Genomic DNA, 13,671 nt, shown 5'->3' on the forward strand with positions numbered 1-13,671 from the left:
GCATATTGTGAATATTAGCTCAGAAGAGTAAAGAACTCAGAATAATGTGAGCTCTTGAAACTCTACTTTCCAGACTGATTTATCTCCTTACCACTGATAGTCTTAATTCTCATTTGCATATCTTTGCTAAAATGGTGTTTATACAGTTTACTTGTTTTTTTTTTTCTATTTTTGCAAATTCTTAAAGTTCTAAAGTTTTCCCTACAATGCTTTTCTGACTGCCCTCACAGTGCTCACAATGGTCTTTTCTGCTTCTGAGTCTCAGTGGCTTCACAGCACAGATGTATCTGTCTTATTTGTTATGTAACTGTCTTACATTGTTGAATATTTTTACAGCACTTTTCTCCCTGTCCCCCAAACCATCCTATGCATAGAAGGAAAGGTGTAATAGGGTGAAGCAGATTACAAAGTTGTGATCTATATGCATTTCCTTACCTGATCCCGCAATGCTGGTGAGCTTGCTTCGTTCAAGTGGGGGAGCCCATTTTGCCCAAATTGTAAACTGACCTGTCCATGCCATTCCCTGAAATGAAAATCATTAAGACTCTTGATCTCTAGTAGAATTCAGGAATCCATATCCCACACAGAATGAGAAAGTAACCGGCTACCTGGGCCATGCCCTGGACTGTCCGAATCACAATAACCAGAATCACTCCAAAGTCAGCAGCCAGTGGTGTAAAGAGGGTGAGAAGGGAGGAGATCAGCAAACCAGCACCAAGCATCTGCTTTGCTCCAAATATCCCTGCTAAATAGCCACTTGGGATCAGAGTCAGTATTATCCCATAGCTGATGGAGCTAAAGATGATACCCTGAGTCTCTGGGCTCCATTCATATACAGAGGCCTGGGGGGAAAAAAAGGAAAATTCTTTGCTAAGAATTTCTTTTATAAAAATTCTAATTTATAGCCAGAGCTGCTTGGGGTTTTGACCCTCCTATGAAATATCAATTTTGGCTTTCCTCCATTTTTTACCAAACAAATATTCCACCTTTTCCAAACAACCAATTATATCTCTAATTTGCTCCTCTCAGAGAGAGAAAGAAATAGAGAAATGAAGAAGAAAAGGAAAAAAAATAGAGAAGTGAAGAAGAAAAGAGACAAAGAAATGATTACATAGGTAGTTGATAGGAAGATATAAATGAAATATAGTGAAAGAGCTTCTTTTAACTATTTTGGTTCTAGTAAATAATTCAGGTGACATGCTGACTCTCATTTTAAAAAATAAGGAAAACACATCTTTACTGAATGCTTATCAAAATTAGTCCCTAAAATCAAGTTTAGGAATCATGGTCTGCCCTGGCAGAGATGACTTCCTAAAACACATATTACACATTAATAAGATCACATTTTCTTCTGATGTAACCCAATAAATAATTTTGGTAGACCACTAGATACATGGCATCATGGTATACATTGAAGTAAAGAGCCAAAAAGTGTAAAATATGAAATATTTTGTCCACTTAAAATAACTATAAATAATACAAGATATATGACTCATGTCAGAATTCAAGTTTGAGGATGAACGGCAGTAAAATAGGGACTTTAAAAAGAGGGAAGAACAATTTGGGAAGGTCCCAGGAAGGAAGAAGTACTTGAACCATTCTTTGAAGAATGCCTATGATTTGTGTAAAGAGAAATAGGAAAACTCATTCTTATTGAAGAAAAACAGCAAAAGTGGACTTGCAGTATTTGGAGTGATACCCAGTGAAACTAACCGGGACTCTCACTTGCTCAGAGCAAAGACTCTCCCTGGGTCATTGATAGCAGACATGAGTGTGCTGAGAAGTGGGCCTAGGTTCTGGAGAGTACAGCATCTCAACAGAGGAGTTTGCGACTTGAAGGTATTCTGGATTCTTGAGCACAGGTGTGTGAATGTGTAGAATGAATGATGGAAGAAAGACTGGAGACAGAGAGGTCATTGTAAATAAGCTGGCTCTGAGGTAACAAAATCATAAAATATGAGGATGACTTTAGAAATTTAAGATAAATGTTAGTTTAAAGAAAAAATTTAAATGGGTTATAACCATGAGTCTTATACAAATAAAAAATGAACATGTAATAAAGATTTTATTTAACTCATTGATTAATGGGGGAATTGGTAAGATGTTACAACTGGCCCAAAGGAGAATTCAAAGACCCACACATTTGTAAGTGGGAAGTAATGCTGAAATAGATTTTAAATATATAGCAAAACTGGCTTATTTAACTGAGAGGCAAGTGGAGGAGAGTAGCAATTGATTTTTCTCAGAACAAAATTCATTTCCAGAGCTATGGCCAAGAATCATTTGTATTACCATTTATTATATAGAACTTACTGAGTTGTAAAATGGCTCAAAGACTATGAAAAGTACAGAGACCTGCTTAAAATCAGGCAGAAGGATGTGCTTAGATACATCCTAGTGCCTAGTTTTTCATTGAAGATACCCAGTAATCTATTCCTTTCTAGAAGTGTTCACAATTTTTTCCTAGAGTCCCTACCCCCAACCTTGTAATCATAATAATCTCAGTGAGACTATTTTAATCACAGAGGTAAGCAATATCTCAAAGAAAAATACTTCCAGTCCTTTTTAGTTTGCCACTGAAAATTCATGCTTCTATATGCCACAGAATCAAGATACAATTCTTCCTTTCAAACTGGGTTTTCCCTCTCAACAAAGAGCCTTGTTCTCCATTATACTTACTCCCGAAGTAAACTCCTTGGTGGATCTGTTGGAGCGATTGAGGGTGAATGCAAGAGGTCTTTCTGTGGAGGCATTGAATAAACCAGGCTGCTGAGTGCTGTTCACCATGGCAATGATTGCAATGCTCAGACTCACACGCTGGGTTATCACGGTAAAGTTTGAGAAGTGCATGATGAGAGCCAGTCCATAGCGTAATGAACAGAATTCAGGAACTAGAGAATAACACAGATGTCTGCAGTGAGTATCCTGACTGAGATCACCTTCTTTCCATTTCTGCCACTGCTAAGTCTGAGAAAACTACAGATGATTTCATGCAGTCCCACTATCTTTTTTCACCGAAATAATCGTAACCACAACCCTTCTTTGTCATATTCTTTAGTTGGCTTCAAGACAATAAATCGGGGATCTAACCATAAAGTAAAACAAATACGGCCTTTTTTCAGAGGTGTGGGAAGCAGATGAAAATATAAGAAAAATTAAATGAAGGCATTTATGTCACATTGTTCCAAAATAAAGTGCATGAGGAAGATGGGGAAGAGCCAGTCACAGAACCTGAGTCTCCTAATTTCAAGTCTGTGGTCCCATCTGTTTTGCATATTCATCTACCATAAAGCTTGGAAGTTTATACTTAGAGAGCTGCCTTTGAATTAAGCTAACGTCCAAAGGTTCTCTTTTAATTATTTATTTATTTATTTTTAGTTATTTTATTTTTTTTAATTCATGCTCATGCCTAATTCGAAATTTTCTGCTATTTCTTTTTTTTTCTTTTTTTTTGTTGAAGATATTGGGGGTAGGAGTTTTTTCATTAATTAATTTATTTTTGCTGTATTGGGTCTTCTTTTCTGTGTGAGGGCTTTCTCTAGTTGCTGCAAGCGGGGGCCACTCTTCATCGCGGTGCGCGGGCCTCTCACTATCACGGCCTCTCTTGTTGTGGAGCACAGGCTCCAGACGCGCAGGCTCAGTAGTTGTGGCTCACGGGCCTAGTTGCTCCGCAGCATGTGGGATCCTCCCAGACCAGGGCTCGAACCCGTGTCCCCTGCATTAGCAGGCAGATTCTCAACCACTGTGCCACCGGGGAAGCCCCAAGGGCTCTCTTTTAAAATACCTGATATATAGTGTATAAATGAGCACAACCACTAACTCCTTAGTGTAATGTCCACTTGGAAGTATTTTTGTTGTATGTCACTAGGCTCTGCCTTCACATATATTCAGCTTAAAAAAAAACTAATATGGGGAACCATTTTTACTGTTTGTAGGTGATACGGTACTGGAGGAACTGTCATTCTGTTACAAGAGCAACACATTCTTTTAGGTCCCTGTGAAGTGGAACAGTGGGCCTATTTTGAAAGGGTTCCCATGTGAATGATGGATTAAATTTTTTTGCACATTTGGAGAAATGGGACTAAAGAGAAACAAAGAGAGAACCTGTGAAGAAACAGATAAACATATAAAAATATATATATAATGGGAGAAATAATTTTTAATGGCCAAATAGGCTCAGGGATGAGATTTGGTTGCCTGCAAAAGAATTATTTCCCTATTACTGGAGGTTTCCAAAGCTCATGGGAAATAACCAGCTACATAGCAAAGATATTGTAGCAGGAACTCATATATGGGTTAGGGGTTTGTTTAAAATGACTTTTTCTGGACTCCTTCCGTTCCTTATGTCCTGGAATTCAGTGATCATTTGACGTAATTTCTCATAGATACCTCATTGGGGCTCCCTAAGGAAAAAGTAGCAGGTAACAGAATGAGGGGCTGGATCTGGTCCAATGTTACACTGGGAGAATCTCCACAACAGGGAGGCTTGATAAAAAACAAAGGAGAAGGAATGGAGAACGAGGATGTGGAAATAAAACTTCCACTCTTCCATAAGGTAGCCTGCAAATACAAGACGTGACTTGGGACTTCCCTGGTGGTCCAGTGGTTAAGACTCCATGCTCCCGATGCAGGGGGGCCCAGGTTCGATCCCTGGCCAGGGAACTAGAGTCCGCATGCCGCAACTAAAGGTCTTGAGTGCCGCAACTAAGACCCGGTGCAGCCAAATAAATAAATTTTAAAGAAAAAGAGAGAGAGAGAGAGAGAGAGAGAGAGAGAGATGTGGCTTTACCTTTCCTGGTGGAAGGCTTCTCATCCATTTGGCTCCTCTGGGAAATGGTACCACACTTTGTGGGGGAGATTCCCTCTGCCCTGAATCTCTTTTACCACGACGGGCTTTTATCTATGGGGAAGAAGAACAATCCAAAACAAGACACACAGATAATTTTCTCGTGTTAATGTTGCATTCTCTCATCATCAATGAAAGTTTTGACCCAACACAGGTATATGATTTACATTTTGCAGTACGCTTCCTTATTGCTATGCTTACGGAGGACTCTATTTTTATAAGAAATCTGACTAAGTCCCAGCTAAGTGACGTAGAGCTAGTCATTTAAATTCTCTAATTGGCCATTTCCTTGTCTGTTCAATAAAAATAAATCTCCTTTCTGAGTGGTGCTGCAAGAACTGAATGAGAAAATTGCAAACCACAGAGAACCATGCAAAGGTAAGGCATATTATGGCTTGAAGCAAGGTCAGAAGACAGGAAAATTAAGCCCAAGAGCTGGGGAGGAAAGTTCCAGAGCAGCCCTTTCTTTCATTTTGACCATGTTTCTGTACATCTTTCTGTACAACCAGAACAACGACCCATGGTTCCTTCTTTGAACATGAAGAATGACATTGCATAACACATATATATATATAATACTAATAGTATTTAATGGTTTAAAATGTTTATTCTTGTCTTTGCTAACACAATTTGGACACTTTACTGGGCTGAAAAGTTCTTCAAATCACCTGAATGAGGGCTTTCTACTATAATTATGAATAAATCCAGCTACTTGACAGGTAAAGAGAATTCATGACCTCGAAATGGACATGTCTAATTTGATACCTGTACCCCAATATTTGGGGATTCATACATTTATTTCTTTTAGGTACAATCCTCATGCTAAGAATATCGTAAGTTTTGCAGTCATTCCTAAACTGAAGCGTCCATGACCTCACAAACACGTCTCATGCTTATACTGCATCATCCAAAGCTTTGCATTCTTTCTGCGTATACATTTAACAAGACTTACCTGCACACTTAAGAATGGGGGATGGAGGATCATAATGAAAGAGACAGGTGAAGAATTTTGTTCAAAAATATTCTTTGCAGTATTATTACAACATAATATTGGAGACAAATTAACCTAACCATAAGGGTTTGGTGAGTCAATTTTAATAGATTCTTATAGTGGACTTTATTAAAATAACGTTTTCAAAGATATGGAATAATATTAAGGAAATGCCTGTACTCTAGCATACAAAACAAGCACTATGCCTGTGTGGATACACGCACATCCAAGAAGAGAGAAGTGGATTCACACAAGTGCCAGCAATGGCTATTTCTGGGTTGCAGAACACACTGTGGTCACGTAATTCTGTATGATTTTCCATATTTATCAAGTGTTTTTTTAAACAATTAGTAGTTATTTTATACTCAGTGTCTTTGAAGGAACAATAATTAGGCTTCATAAAGCCAGTCAGGGTAGTTTTCTTTTTGCCAAATGGCTCTAGAATTCTGAGAACAAGGTCACCCCATCTGAGTTTTGAAATTTTCTTTTTTTGTTACAATGTACCCAAATAGATGCCCAGTTGCCAACAAGAGAATGTCAGCACCAGGAAACATGTTGGCTTTTGCTGTGCTTTTTTTTAAACATCTTTACTAGAGTATAATTGCTTTACAATGGTGTGTTAGTTTCTGCTTTATAATAAAGTGAATCAGCTATACATATACATATATCCCCATATCACCTCCCTCTTGCATTTCCCACCCTCCCCCCCTCCCTGTCCCACCCTTCTAGGTGGTCACAAAGCACTGAGCTGATCTACCTGTGCTATGTGGCTGCTTCCCACTAGCTATCTATTTTATATTTGGTAGTGTACATATGTCAATGCTACTCTCTCACTTCGTCCCATCTTACACTTCCTCCTCCCCGTGTCCTCAAGTCCATTCTCTACGTCTGCCTCTTTATTCCTGTCCTGCCCCTACATTCTTCAGAACCATTTTTTCTTTTTTAGATTCCTTATATATGTGTTAGCACATGGTATTTGTTTTTCTTTATCTGACTTATTTCACTCTGTATGACAGACTCTAGGTCCACCCACCTCACTACAAATAACTCAATTTCATTTCTTTTCATGGCTGAGTAATATTCCATTGTATATATGTACCACATCTTCTTTATCCATTCATCTGTCGATGGACACTTAGGTTGCTTCCATGTCCTGGCTATTGTAAACAGAGCTGCAATGAACATTGTCGTACATGACTCTTTTTGAATTATGGTTTTCTCAGGGTATATGCCCAGTAGTGGGATTGCTGGGTCGTATGGTAGTTCTATTTTTAGTTTTTCAAGGAACGTCCATACTGTTCTCCATAGTGGCTGTATCAATTTACATTCCCACCAACAGTGCAAGAGGGTTCCCTTTTCTCCACACCCTCTCCAGCATTTATTGTTTGTCGATTTTTTGATGATAGCCATTCTGACTGGTGTGAGGTGATACCTCATTGTAGTTTTTATTTTATTTATTTATTTTTTACATCTTTATTGGAGTATAATTGCTTTACAATGGTGTGTTAGTTTCTGCTTTATCACAAAGTGAATCAGCTATACATATACATATATCCCCATATCTCTTCCCTCTTGCATTTCCCACCCTCCCACCCTCCCTGTCCCACCCTTCTAGGTGGTCACAAAGCACTGAGCTGATCTACCTGTGCTATCCAGGACATGGAAGCAACCTAAATGTCCATCAGCAGATGAATGGATAAAGAAGATGTGGCTCATTGTAGTTTTGATTTGCATTTCTCTAATGATTAGTGAGAAATCATTAATGATGTTGAGCATTCTTTCATGTGTTTGTTGGCAATCTGTATATCTTCTTTGGAGAAATGTCTATTTAGGTCTTTTGCCCATTTTGGGATTGGGTTGTTTGTTTTTTGATATTGAGCTGCATGAGCTGCTTGTAAATTTTGGAGATTAATCCTTTGTCAGTTGCTTCATTTGCAAATATTTTCTCCCATTCTGAAGGTTGTCTTTTCGTCTTTTTTATGGTTTCCTTTGCTGTGCAAAGCTTTTAAGTTCCATTTATTCCCATTTGTTTATTTTTGCTTTTATTTCCATTTCTCTAGGAGGTAGGTCAAAAAGTTTTGCTGTGCTTTGGAAGGCTTTCCAGCCCTGCTAACATCTGGATGATATCAGGAGTTCAGTTCAGGGCTCTACACTCAGATCTTAGCTGACCCGGAGTTTGGACCATTTTCTATTTGATCTCTCTTGTTATGTAAGATCCCAAGACTTGGCAGAAGGCAATTTTTCAACTGTACACTCAGCTACAAGTACTTGTACTCCAATGAAAGGTTTCCCACCAACCTCTCCAACCAATCTGACAAACATTGGGCTCTAGAGCTGAAAGAGACTTGGAGATTCTCTGACCCAGCTGTTCTTTTTTTTTTTTTTTTTTTTTTGATGAGGAGATTGATGTGCAGAATGCTTGAAGTTGCTTTGAGTCACAGAGTATACTGAGTCAGCACCAGGTCTCCCGATGCCCAGACTACTGCTTTTTTCTATTAATACTACTTCCTCTTTATGGGCATATTTTAAGCACAAGCTTAAAATACAATTGGGTAGTTTCATTTTAAGGTATTCCAGATAGGAATTTATATGATTTTAAGTTAAGGTTTTTTTTTAAAAATTGAAGTATAGTTGATTTACAATATTATATTAGTTTCAGGTGTACAGCATAGTGATTCAGTATTTTTGCAGATTATACTCCATTCTAAGTTATTACAAGATAAATTGCCATAATTCCCTCTGCTCTACAGTATATCCTTGTTGCTTATCTATGATTTTAAATTAAGTTTTAATCATTTATTCCAGAAGGAAATTTGATGATGAAAATACTTTCAGGTTGAGCTTTGAATATTTAAAAAAAAAAAAAAAAAGACTACTCTTTCTTGCTTTTTTTTTTTTGGCGGTATGTGGGCCTCTCACTGTTGTGGCCTCTCCTGTTGCGGAGCACAGGTTCCGGACGCGCAGGCCCAGCGGCCATGGCTCACTGGCCCAGCCGCTCTGCGGCATGTGGGATCTTCCCGGACCGGGGCACGAACCCCTGTCCCCTAGCATCGGCAGGCGGACTCTCAACCACTGTGCCACCAGGGAAGCCCTTTCTTGCTTTTTTGACTAGTGGAATTATATCACAAATCCATCCCTTCAGTTCCCATTCCATCTGCTGCCATCCCTACCTTGGCTTTCATCGTTTCAAATGCTACTTTGAAATTTGCCTTAATAGCTAACTTCAGTTGTTAATTGCCCGTTTCCTGTGTATGAGACAAATGCAGAAATCAGGCAGACATCCCAAACCAATCGAAAAGAGGGTCCTTCTGTGACATAGTAATGGCAGCTATTTTTCTAAAATAATCACAGAAGCATATGATAGTATGCGATCTGAGAATTGGCATAATTGATATCACTTAGAGACAGTGGAATGAGTTTTAGCCCAATTACAAACATTGTCAAGGACCTTCCTACTCAGGAGTGACATTTCTAAAAAATAGTGAATCCTAGTGTCAAAGCTGTAAATAGGGGCTTCCCTGGTGGCGCAGTGGTTGAGAGTCCGCCTGCCGATGCAGGGGACACGGGTTCGTGCCCCGGTCCGGGAGGATCCCACATGCCGCGGAGCGGCTGGGCCCGTGAGCCATGGCCGCTGAGCCTGCGCGTCCGGAGCCTGTGCTCCGCAACGGGAGAGGGCACAGCAGTGAGAGGCCCGCGTACCGCAAAAAAAAAACACAAACCTGTAAATACACATGGAAAAAATGAATTAAAATTAAGTAAAATAAAAATTCTATACTTTAAAAATAATTTTATGACACAAAATAGAGTTATATTTGGTATAAAAATAATATAGACATAGACAAGATGACATGCATAAGCAAAATAATTTTTATCCTCTTACTATTAGTCTAGAACTCACTATTTTGTTATAATGGTCTTTCTGTTGCTCTTAGATTTCCCTTAATACTGAGCCTGTCTTGCATCACCTCTGTTAGCCGAGTCCCCTAGTTTACTCAAAGTAAATGTTACATGTGGTTGAAAGAGCAGGAACCTGCAGGTCAAAGGGTATCCAAGGACCAATTCTTCTCTGTCATTTACAGTCCGAGTAAAGCAGAGCAGATTTTATAAGATCCCAGAGCTGTCACAGTTTCATAGGAAAAATGGGGATAATATTACTTCACAGGACTATTGGGAATGAAAACAAAGGTATGAGACACGCCTTCTCAATGTAAAATATCATAATTGTAAAATGTTATTGATATTAACAACAGAAATAATAATAAGTAGTCACAAGATTGGCACTTGGGCCCTCTCAGATTAATAAATACAGGTTTACAGCAAATGAAATATCTTTCTATAAAAATGCTTTTGATTGATTGTTAAATTGGTTTTAAATGTTTCCTTTTAGAAGTGGGTTCTTCTGGACTAGAATCCAGAAGATGGATGAGGAAGGGATGCACCTTGCTACCAACACCAGAGAACATGCCAAGAAGCAATTTCTTCCATGCTAGTCAAACTGAGGCCTCTTTTATCACCTGTTTACCTTTCTGAAAGATTGGTAGTTCTGGAATAAAATTGGTTATTCCAGTAGGTCATTTACATCATGCTGTTAGTTCACGTGAACGTAATCATGAAAAAAAGAAAAAGAAAAATGTACTAAGCGGGCTTCCCTGGTGGCGCAGTGGTTGAGAGTCCGCCTGCCGATGCAGGGGACACGGGTTCGTGCCCCGGTCCAGGAAGATCCCACATGCCGCGGAGTGGCTGGGCCCGTGAGCCATGGCCGCTGAGGCTGGGTGTCTGGAGCCTGTGCTCCGCAACGGGAGAGGCCACAACAGTGAGAGGCCCGCGTACCGCAAAAAAAAAAAAAAAAAAAAAAAAGTACTAAGCACCAATAGTAGGTAATCCTAGAAGGCAGGGTTAGGTCAAAATTAAGGCGCAACTTGGGCCCTGCCCACAGGGGACTCACAGCTCTGCTCACCAAGAAATAACACAGGAGTGTTTGGGCACCTTTCCTCCAAGGAACAACCTCAGGTATACCTTCCAGGCCTGTATGAGTCCATCTCTGCTATGGAATTGGGGTTTTCTCTGGGCAGGATGGGAGAGGGCACCTTCATTGCGTCTTTTCCCCTAGGCCTTCCCATCACAGCACTGATAGGTACTAACCATAATCTCTTGGGGCACCTTTCCTCAGCTGTACAATGAGGGCAACAAACCAGGTGATCTCCACAAGTGTAGAGGTTTTCTTGCCTTCAATCTCATCCACAACTTTGTTCACATTCTCCTTTTCCTGAGAGACAATTTCAACTATATACAGAAATCTGAAGAGGCCCATGAATCACAGTCCCCAATCCCAAACTTCGTTAGTTCTGATCCAGTATTTTATTCTGCAGCCAAAGCCTGTTCGATTCATCAAGGTGTCACAGTAAATACTTACGGAATCCTTGGAGAAGTGACAATTGTCCACAGAGTCCATTGACACTGGTGGCCTCTCAAACCTTGCTGTAGGGTCTTGACTGAGTCAATTACATTTTTTAGAAAGTTTCTTCTTCATTTTGAAATCAGAAACCATATTCCCAGGTGGAAATCCTTAGGCTGCTGACAATGTTTTCCTCTGACTTTCCCTTAAACTGTTCCCTCCCTTTAATGGATCTCTGATTGATTAGTAATTATCCTCTGATCCCAAAAGAAGAAATGCACTTACCTTCACCATTAAATCAGTATTGTAAGCCCTAGACTATAGGCTACCTTGAAGAAAGAAGGCATTTTCGTCCCTTCTTCTCTTTCAAATAATTCCACAATTTCACAAGGATAAATATTGCATCACACGGCAGGCAGACTGCACTAGGTTTAGCCCTACGTTCTCGGAGCAGAGAGCCTGGGTTTGGCTTTGCCGCTTAATTTTTAACTTCATTTTCAAGTTCTCGCTGATAGAATATCTCAAAAGATGACACCATGTTTTTTCTGCTTTGAAGTCTGCAGACAGCTGAAAAAGTCAACACGACTTTTTCCTGAAGGGGAGGCAGCATGATGTGGAAGAAAGATCAGGGCTCCTGGAACTGGAGGAATGAGGTCAACCCCACCTTCACTTCCTAGTGTTTTCTGTGGCCTTGGACAAGTCATTTAACCTCCTTGAACTGGTTTCTACCTTAGTAAAACAAGGGTTTAATGCTCAACTCATGAGGTTATTGGGCAAATAAAATGAAATACATATACTAACCAGTAATAGGTCCTCAATAAATGAGATGCCCCCATAAAAGGGTTCTGTTAAACCAGCTAGACTTTCCTTAAGCATTTGGTGCCCACAGCTTAATAAATGTGAACTTTGGCTACTCTGACATCTTCCCATGAAGCTACCCTGCATCCTTCCTTCCTGCTTCTTATCTGTGCTCTTTCTCATCCAGTCTCTACCTGACTCTTGGTATTTGGACTTGTGTTTTATTTGAGATTCTTAAATTTTGGACTGTGGTTGCTACTGGGTCTTCCCAGTTTGACTCTCAGCCCTTATAAAATGAGGTGAAGTCCTGCCCTTTCTGCCTTTATTAGCTTTAAACTGCCTTAGTTGAGTTTCCCTGTCCCAGTTAGTCTTGCCCAAGGAGCCTATTGGAACCAGCACCTTAGCTTAACTACTTGTTTCCTCTGTATTAGTGTTCTATTGTGGCTGTAATCAATTACCACAAACTTAGTGACTTAAAGCACCATATATTTATTCTTCCAGTTCTGGAGGTCAGAAGTCCCAAATGGGTTTCACTGGGCCAAAAATCAAGATGCCGCCAGGGCCACACTCTCCCTGGAGGCTTTAGGGGAGAATCTATTTCATTTTTTCTGACTTCTAGATGTCACCTGCCTTCCTTGGCTCATGGCCACGTCCTCCATCTTTAAAGGCAGCAGCATAACATCTTCAAATCTTTCTAACTCTGACCCTCCTACCTCCCTCTTTATAAGGACCCTAGTAATTATATTGGGCTCACCTGGAAAATCCAGGATAATCTTCATGTCTCAAAATCCTTAATCATACACACAAAGTCCCCTTTGCCATACAAGGTAACATGTTCACAGGTTGCGGGGATTAGGATGTGAAAATCTTCAGGTGGCATTCCTCAGCCTACCACAGTCCACTTTTGAAAAGTGGAGGAGTAGCATGGAGAGCTGAAACAACAGTGTCTTCCTTCCTGTAATTGAAAATTCTGGTTATGACTTATTATAAAGTCATTCTGTACTTGGTCAGCCAATAAAAATAGTTAAAAAGAGGGCAAATGAGAACTTCTTTTGCCTAGTTTGCCCCAATGAAGGTGTGACATTCTCTAATTTGTGCAAAGGTACAGCATGACCTGGCAGCAGCCTTGGCAGAAAAAGTAGCTGAGATTGGATCCCCAAAATAGGACTAAATATAATAAGGAAAGAGTGATCAACAGTGTCCAATGCCAGAAGGTTCAAACTATATTTTTCAAGCTACATATTTTGTTTAAGTAGTGTAGTCCTATAGTTGGACTTTGCAAGCTCCCTGAAGGAATCGTGTACTTTGAGAATTTCTATATCCATAGCTCTTGGCACAGTATTTGGACTATAGAATATATTCAATAAACATTAGTTCATTGAATGGATGAATTCTTGAGTCACGCTTGCCATTAAAAATCAAGATTTCTGTAGCTGGTCCAAACCCCTTAGCCCCCATCATGATTTTCACATAACAAAGTGTCAAATCAACTCAGTGAGCTCCACTCTTAATACGTATCTATAACTTATTTATAAATATCAAGAGTAATGTAGCAGAAAAGATCAGAATCTTAGAAAGTTAAGTCTCTTTGGCCTGGCATTAGCAGCTGTTTCTAATCAGAGCAGTTGAATCCCACACTCT

At 39.7% G+C, this 13,671-nt stretch overlaps 1 protein-coding gene across 1 annotated transcript in view; it reads right to left on the reverse strand.

Annotated features, from left to right (window-relative positions):
- Positions 1-13,671, reverse strand: part of SLC17A2 (solute carrier family 17 member 2) — a 67,846-nt gene that overhangs the window by 12,524 nt on the left and 41,651 nt on the right. The window contains exons 3-6 of the mRNA XM_079935693.1: positions 4,790-4,900; positions 2,680-2,891; positions 609-842; positions 436-523 (exon numbers count right to left, since the gene is read on the reverse strand). Of these exons, the coding sequence (XP_079791819.1) occupies positions 436-523; positions 609-842; positions 2,680-2,891; positions 4,790-4,817 (562 nt within the window). The 5' untranslated portion in view covers positions 4,818-4,900. The remainder of the gene's footprint in view (positions 1-435; positions 524-608; positions 843-2,679; positions 2,892-4,789; positions 4,901-13,671) is intronic.

The sequence above is a fragment of the Stenella coeruleoalba genome (genome assembly GCF_951394435.1).
Source record: "Stenella coeruleoalba genome assembly, chromosome: 10".
In the NCBI taxonomy this organism is placed as follows: Eukaryota; Metazoa; Chordata; class Mammalia; order Artiodactyla; family Delphinidae; genus Stenella; species Stenella coeruleoalba.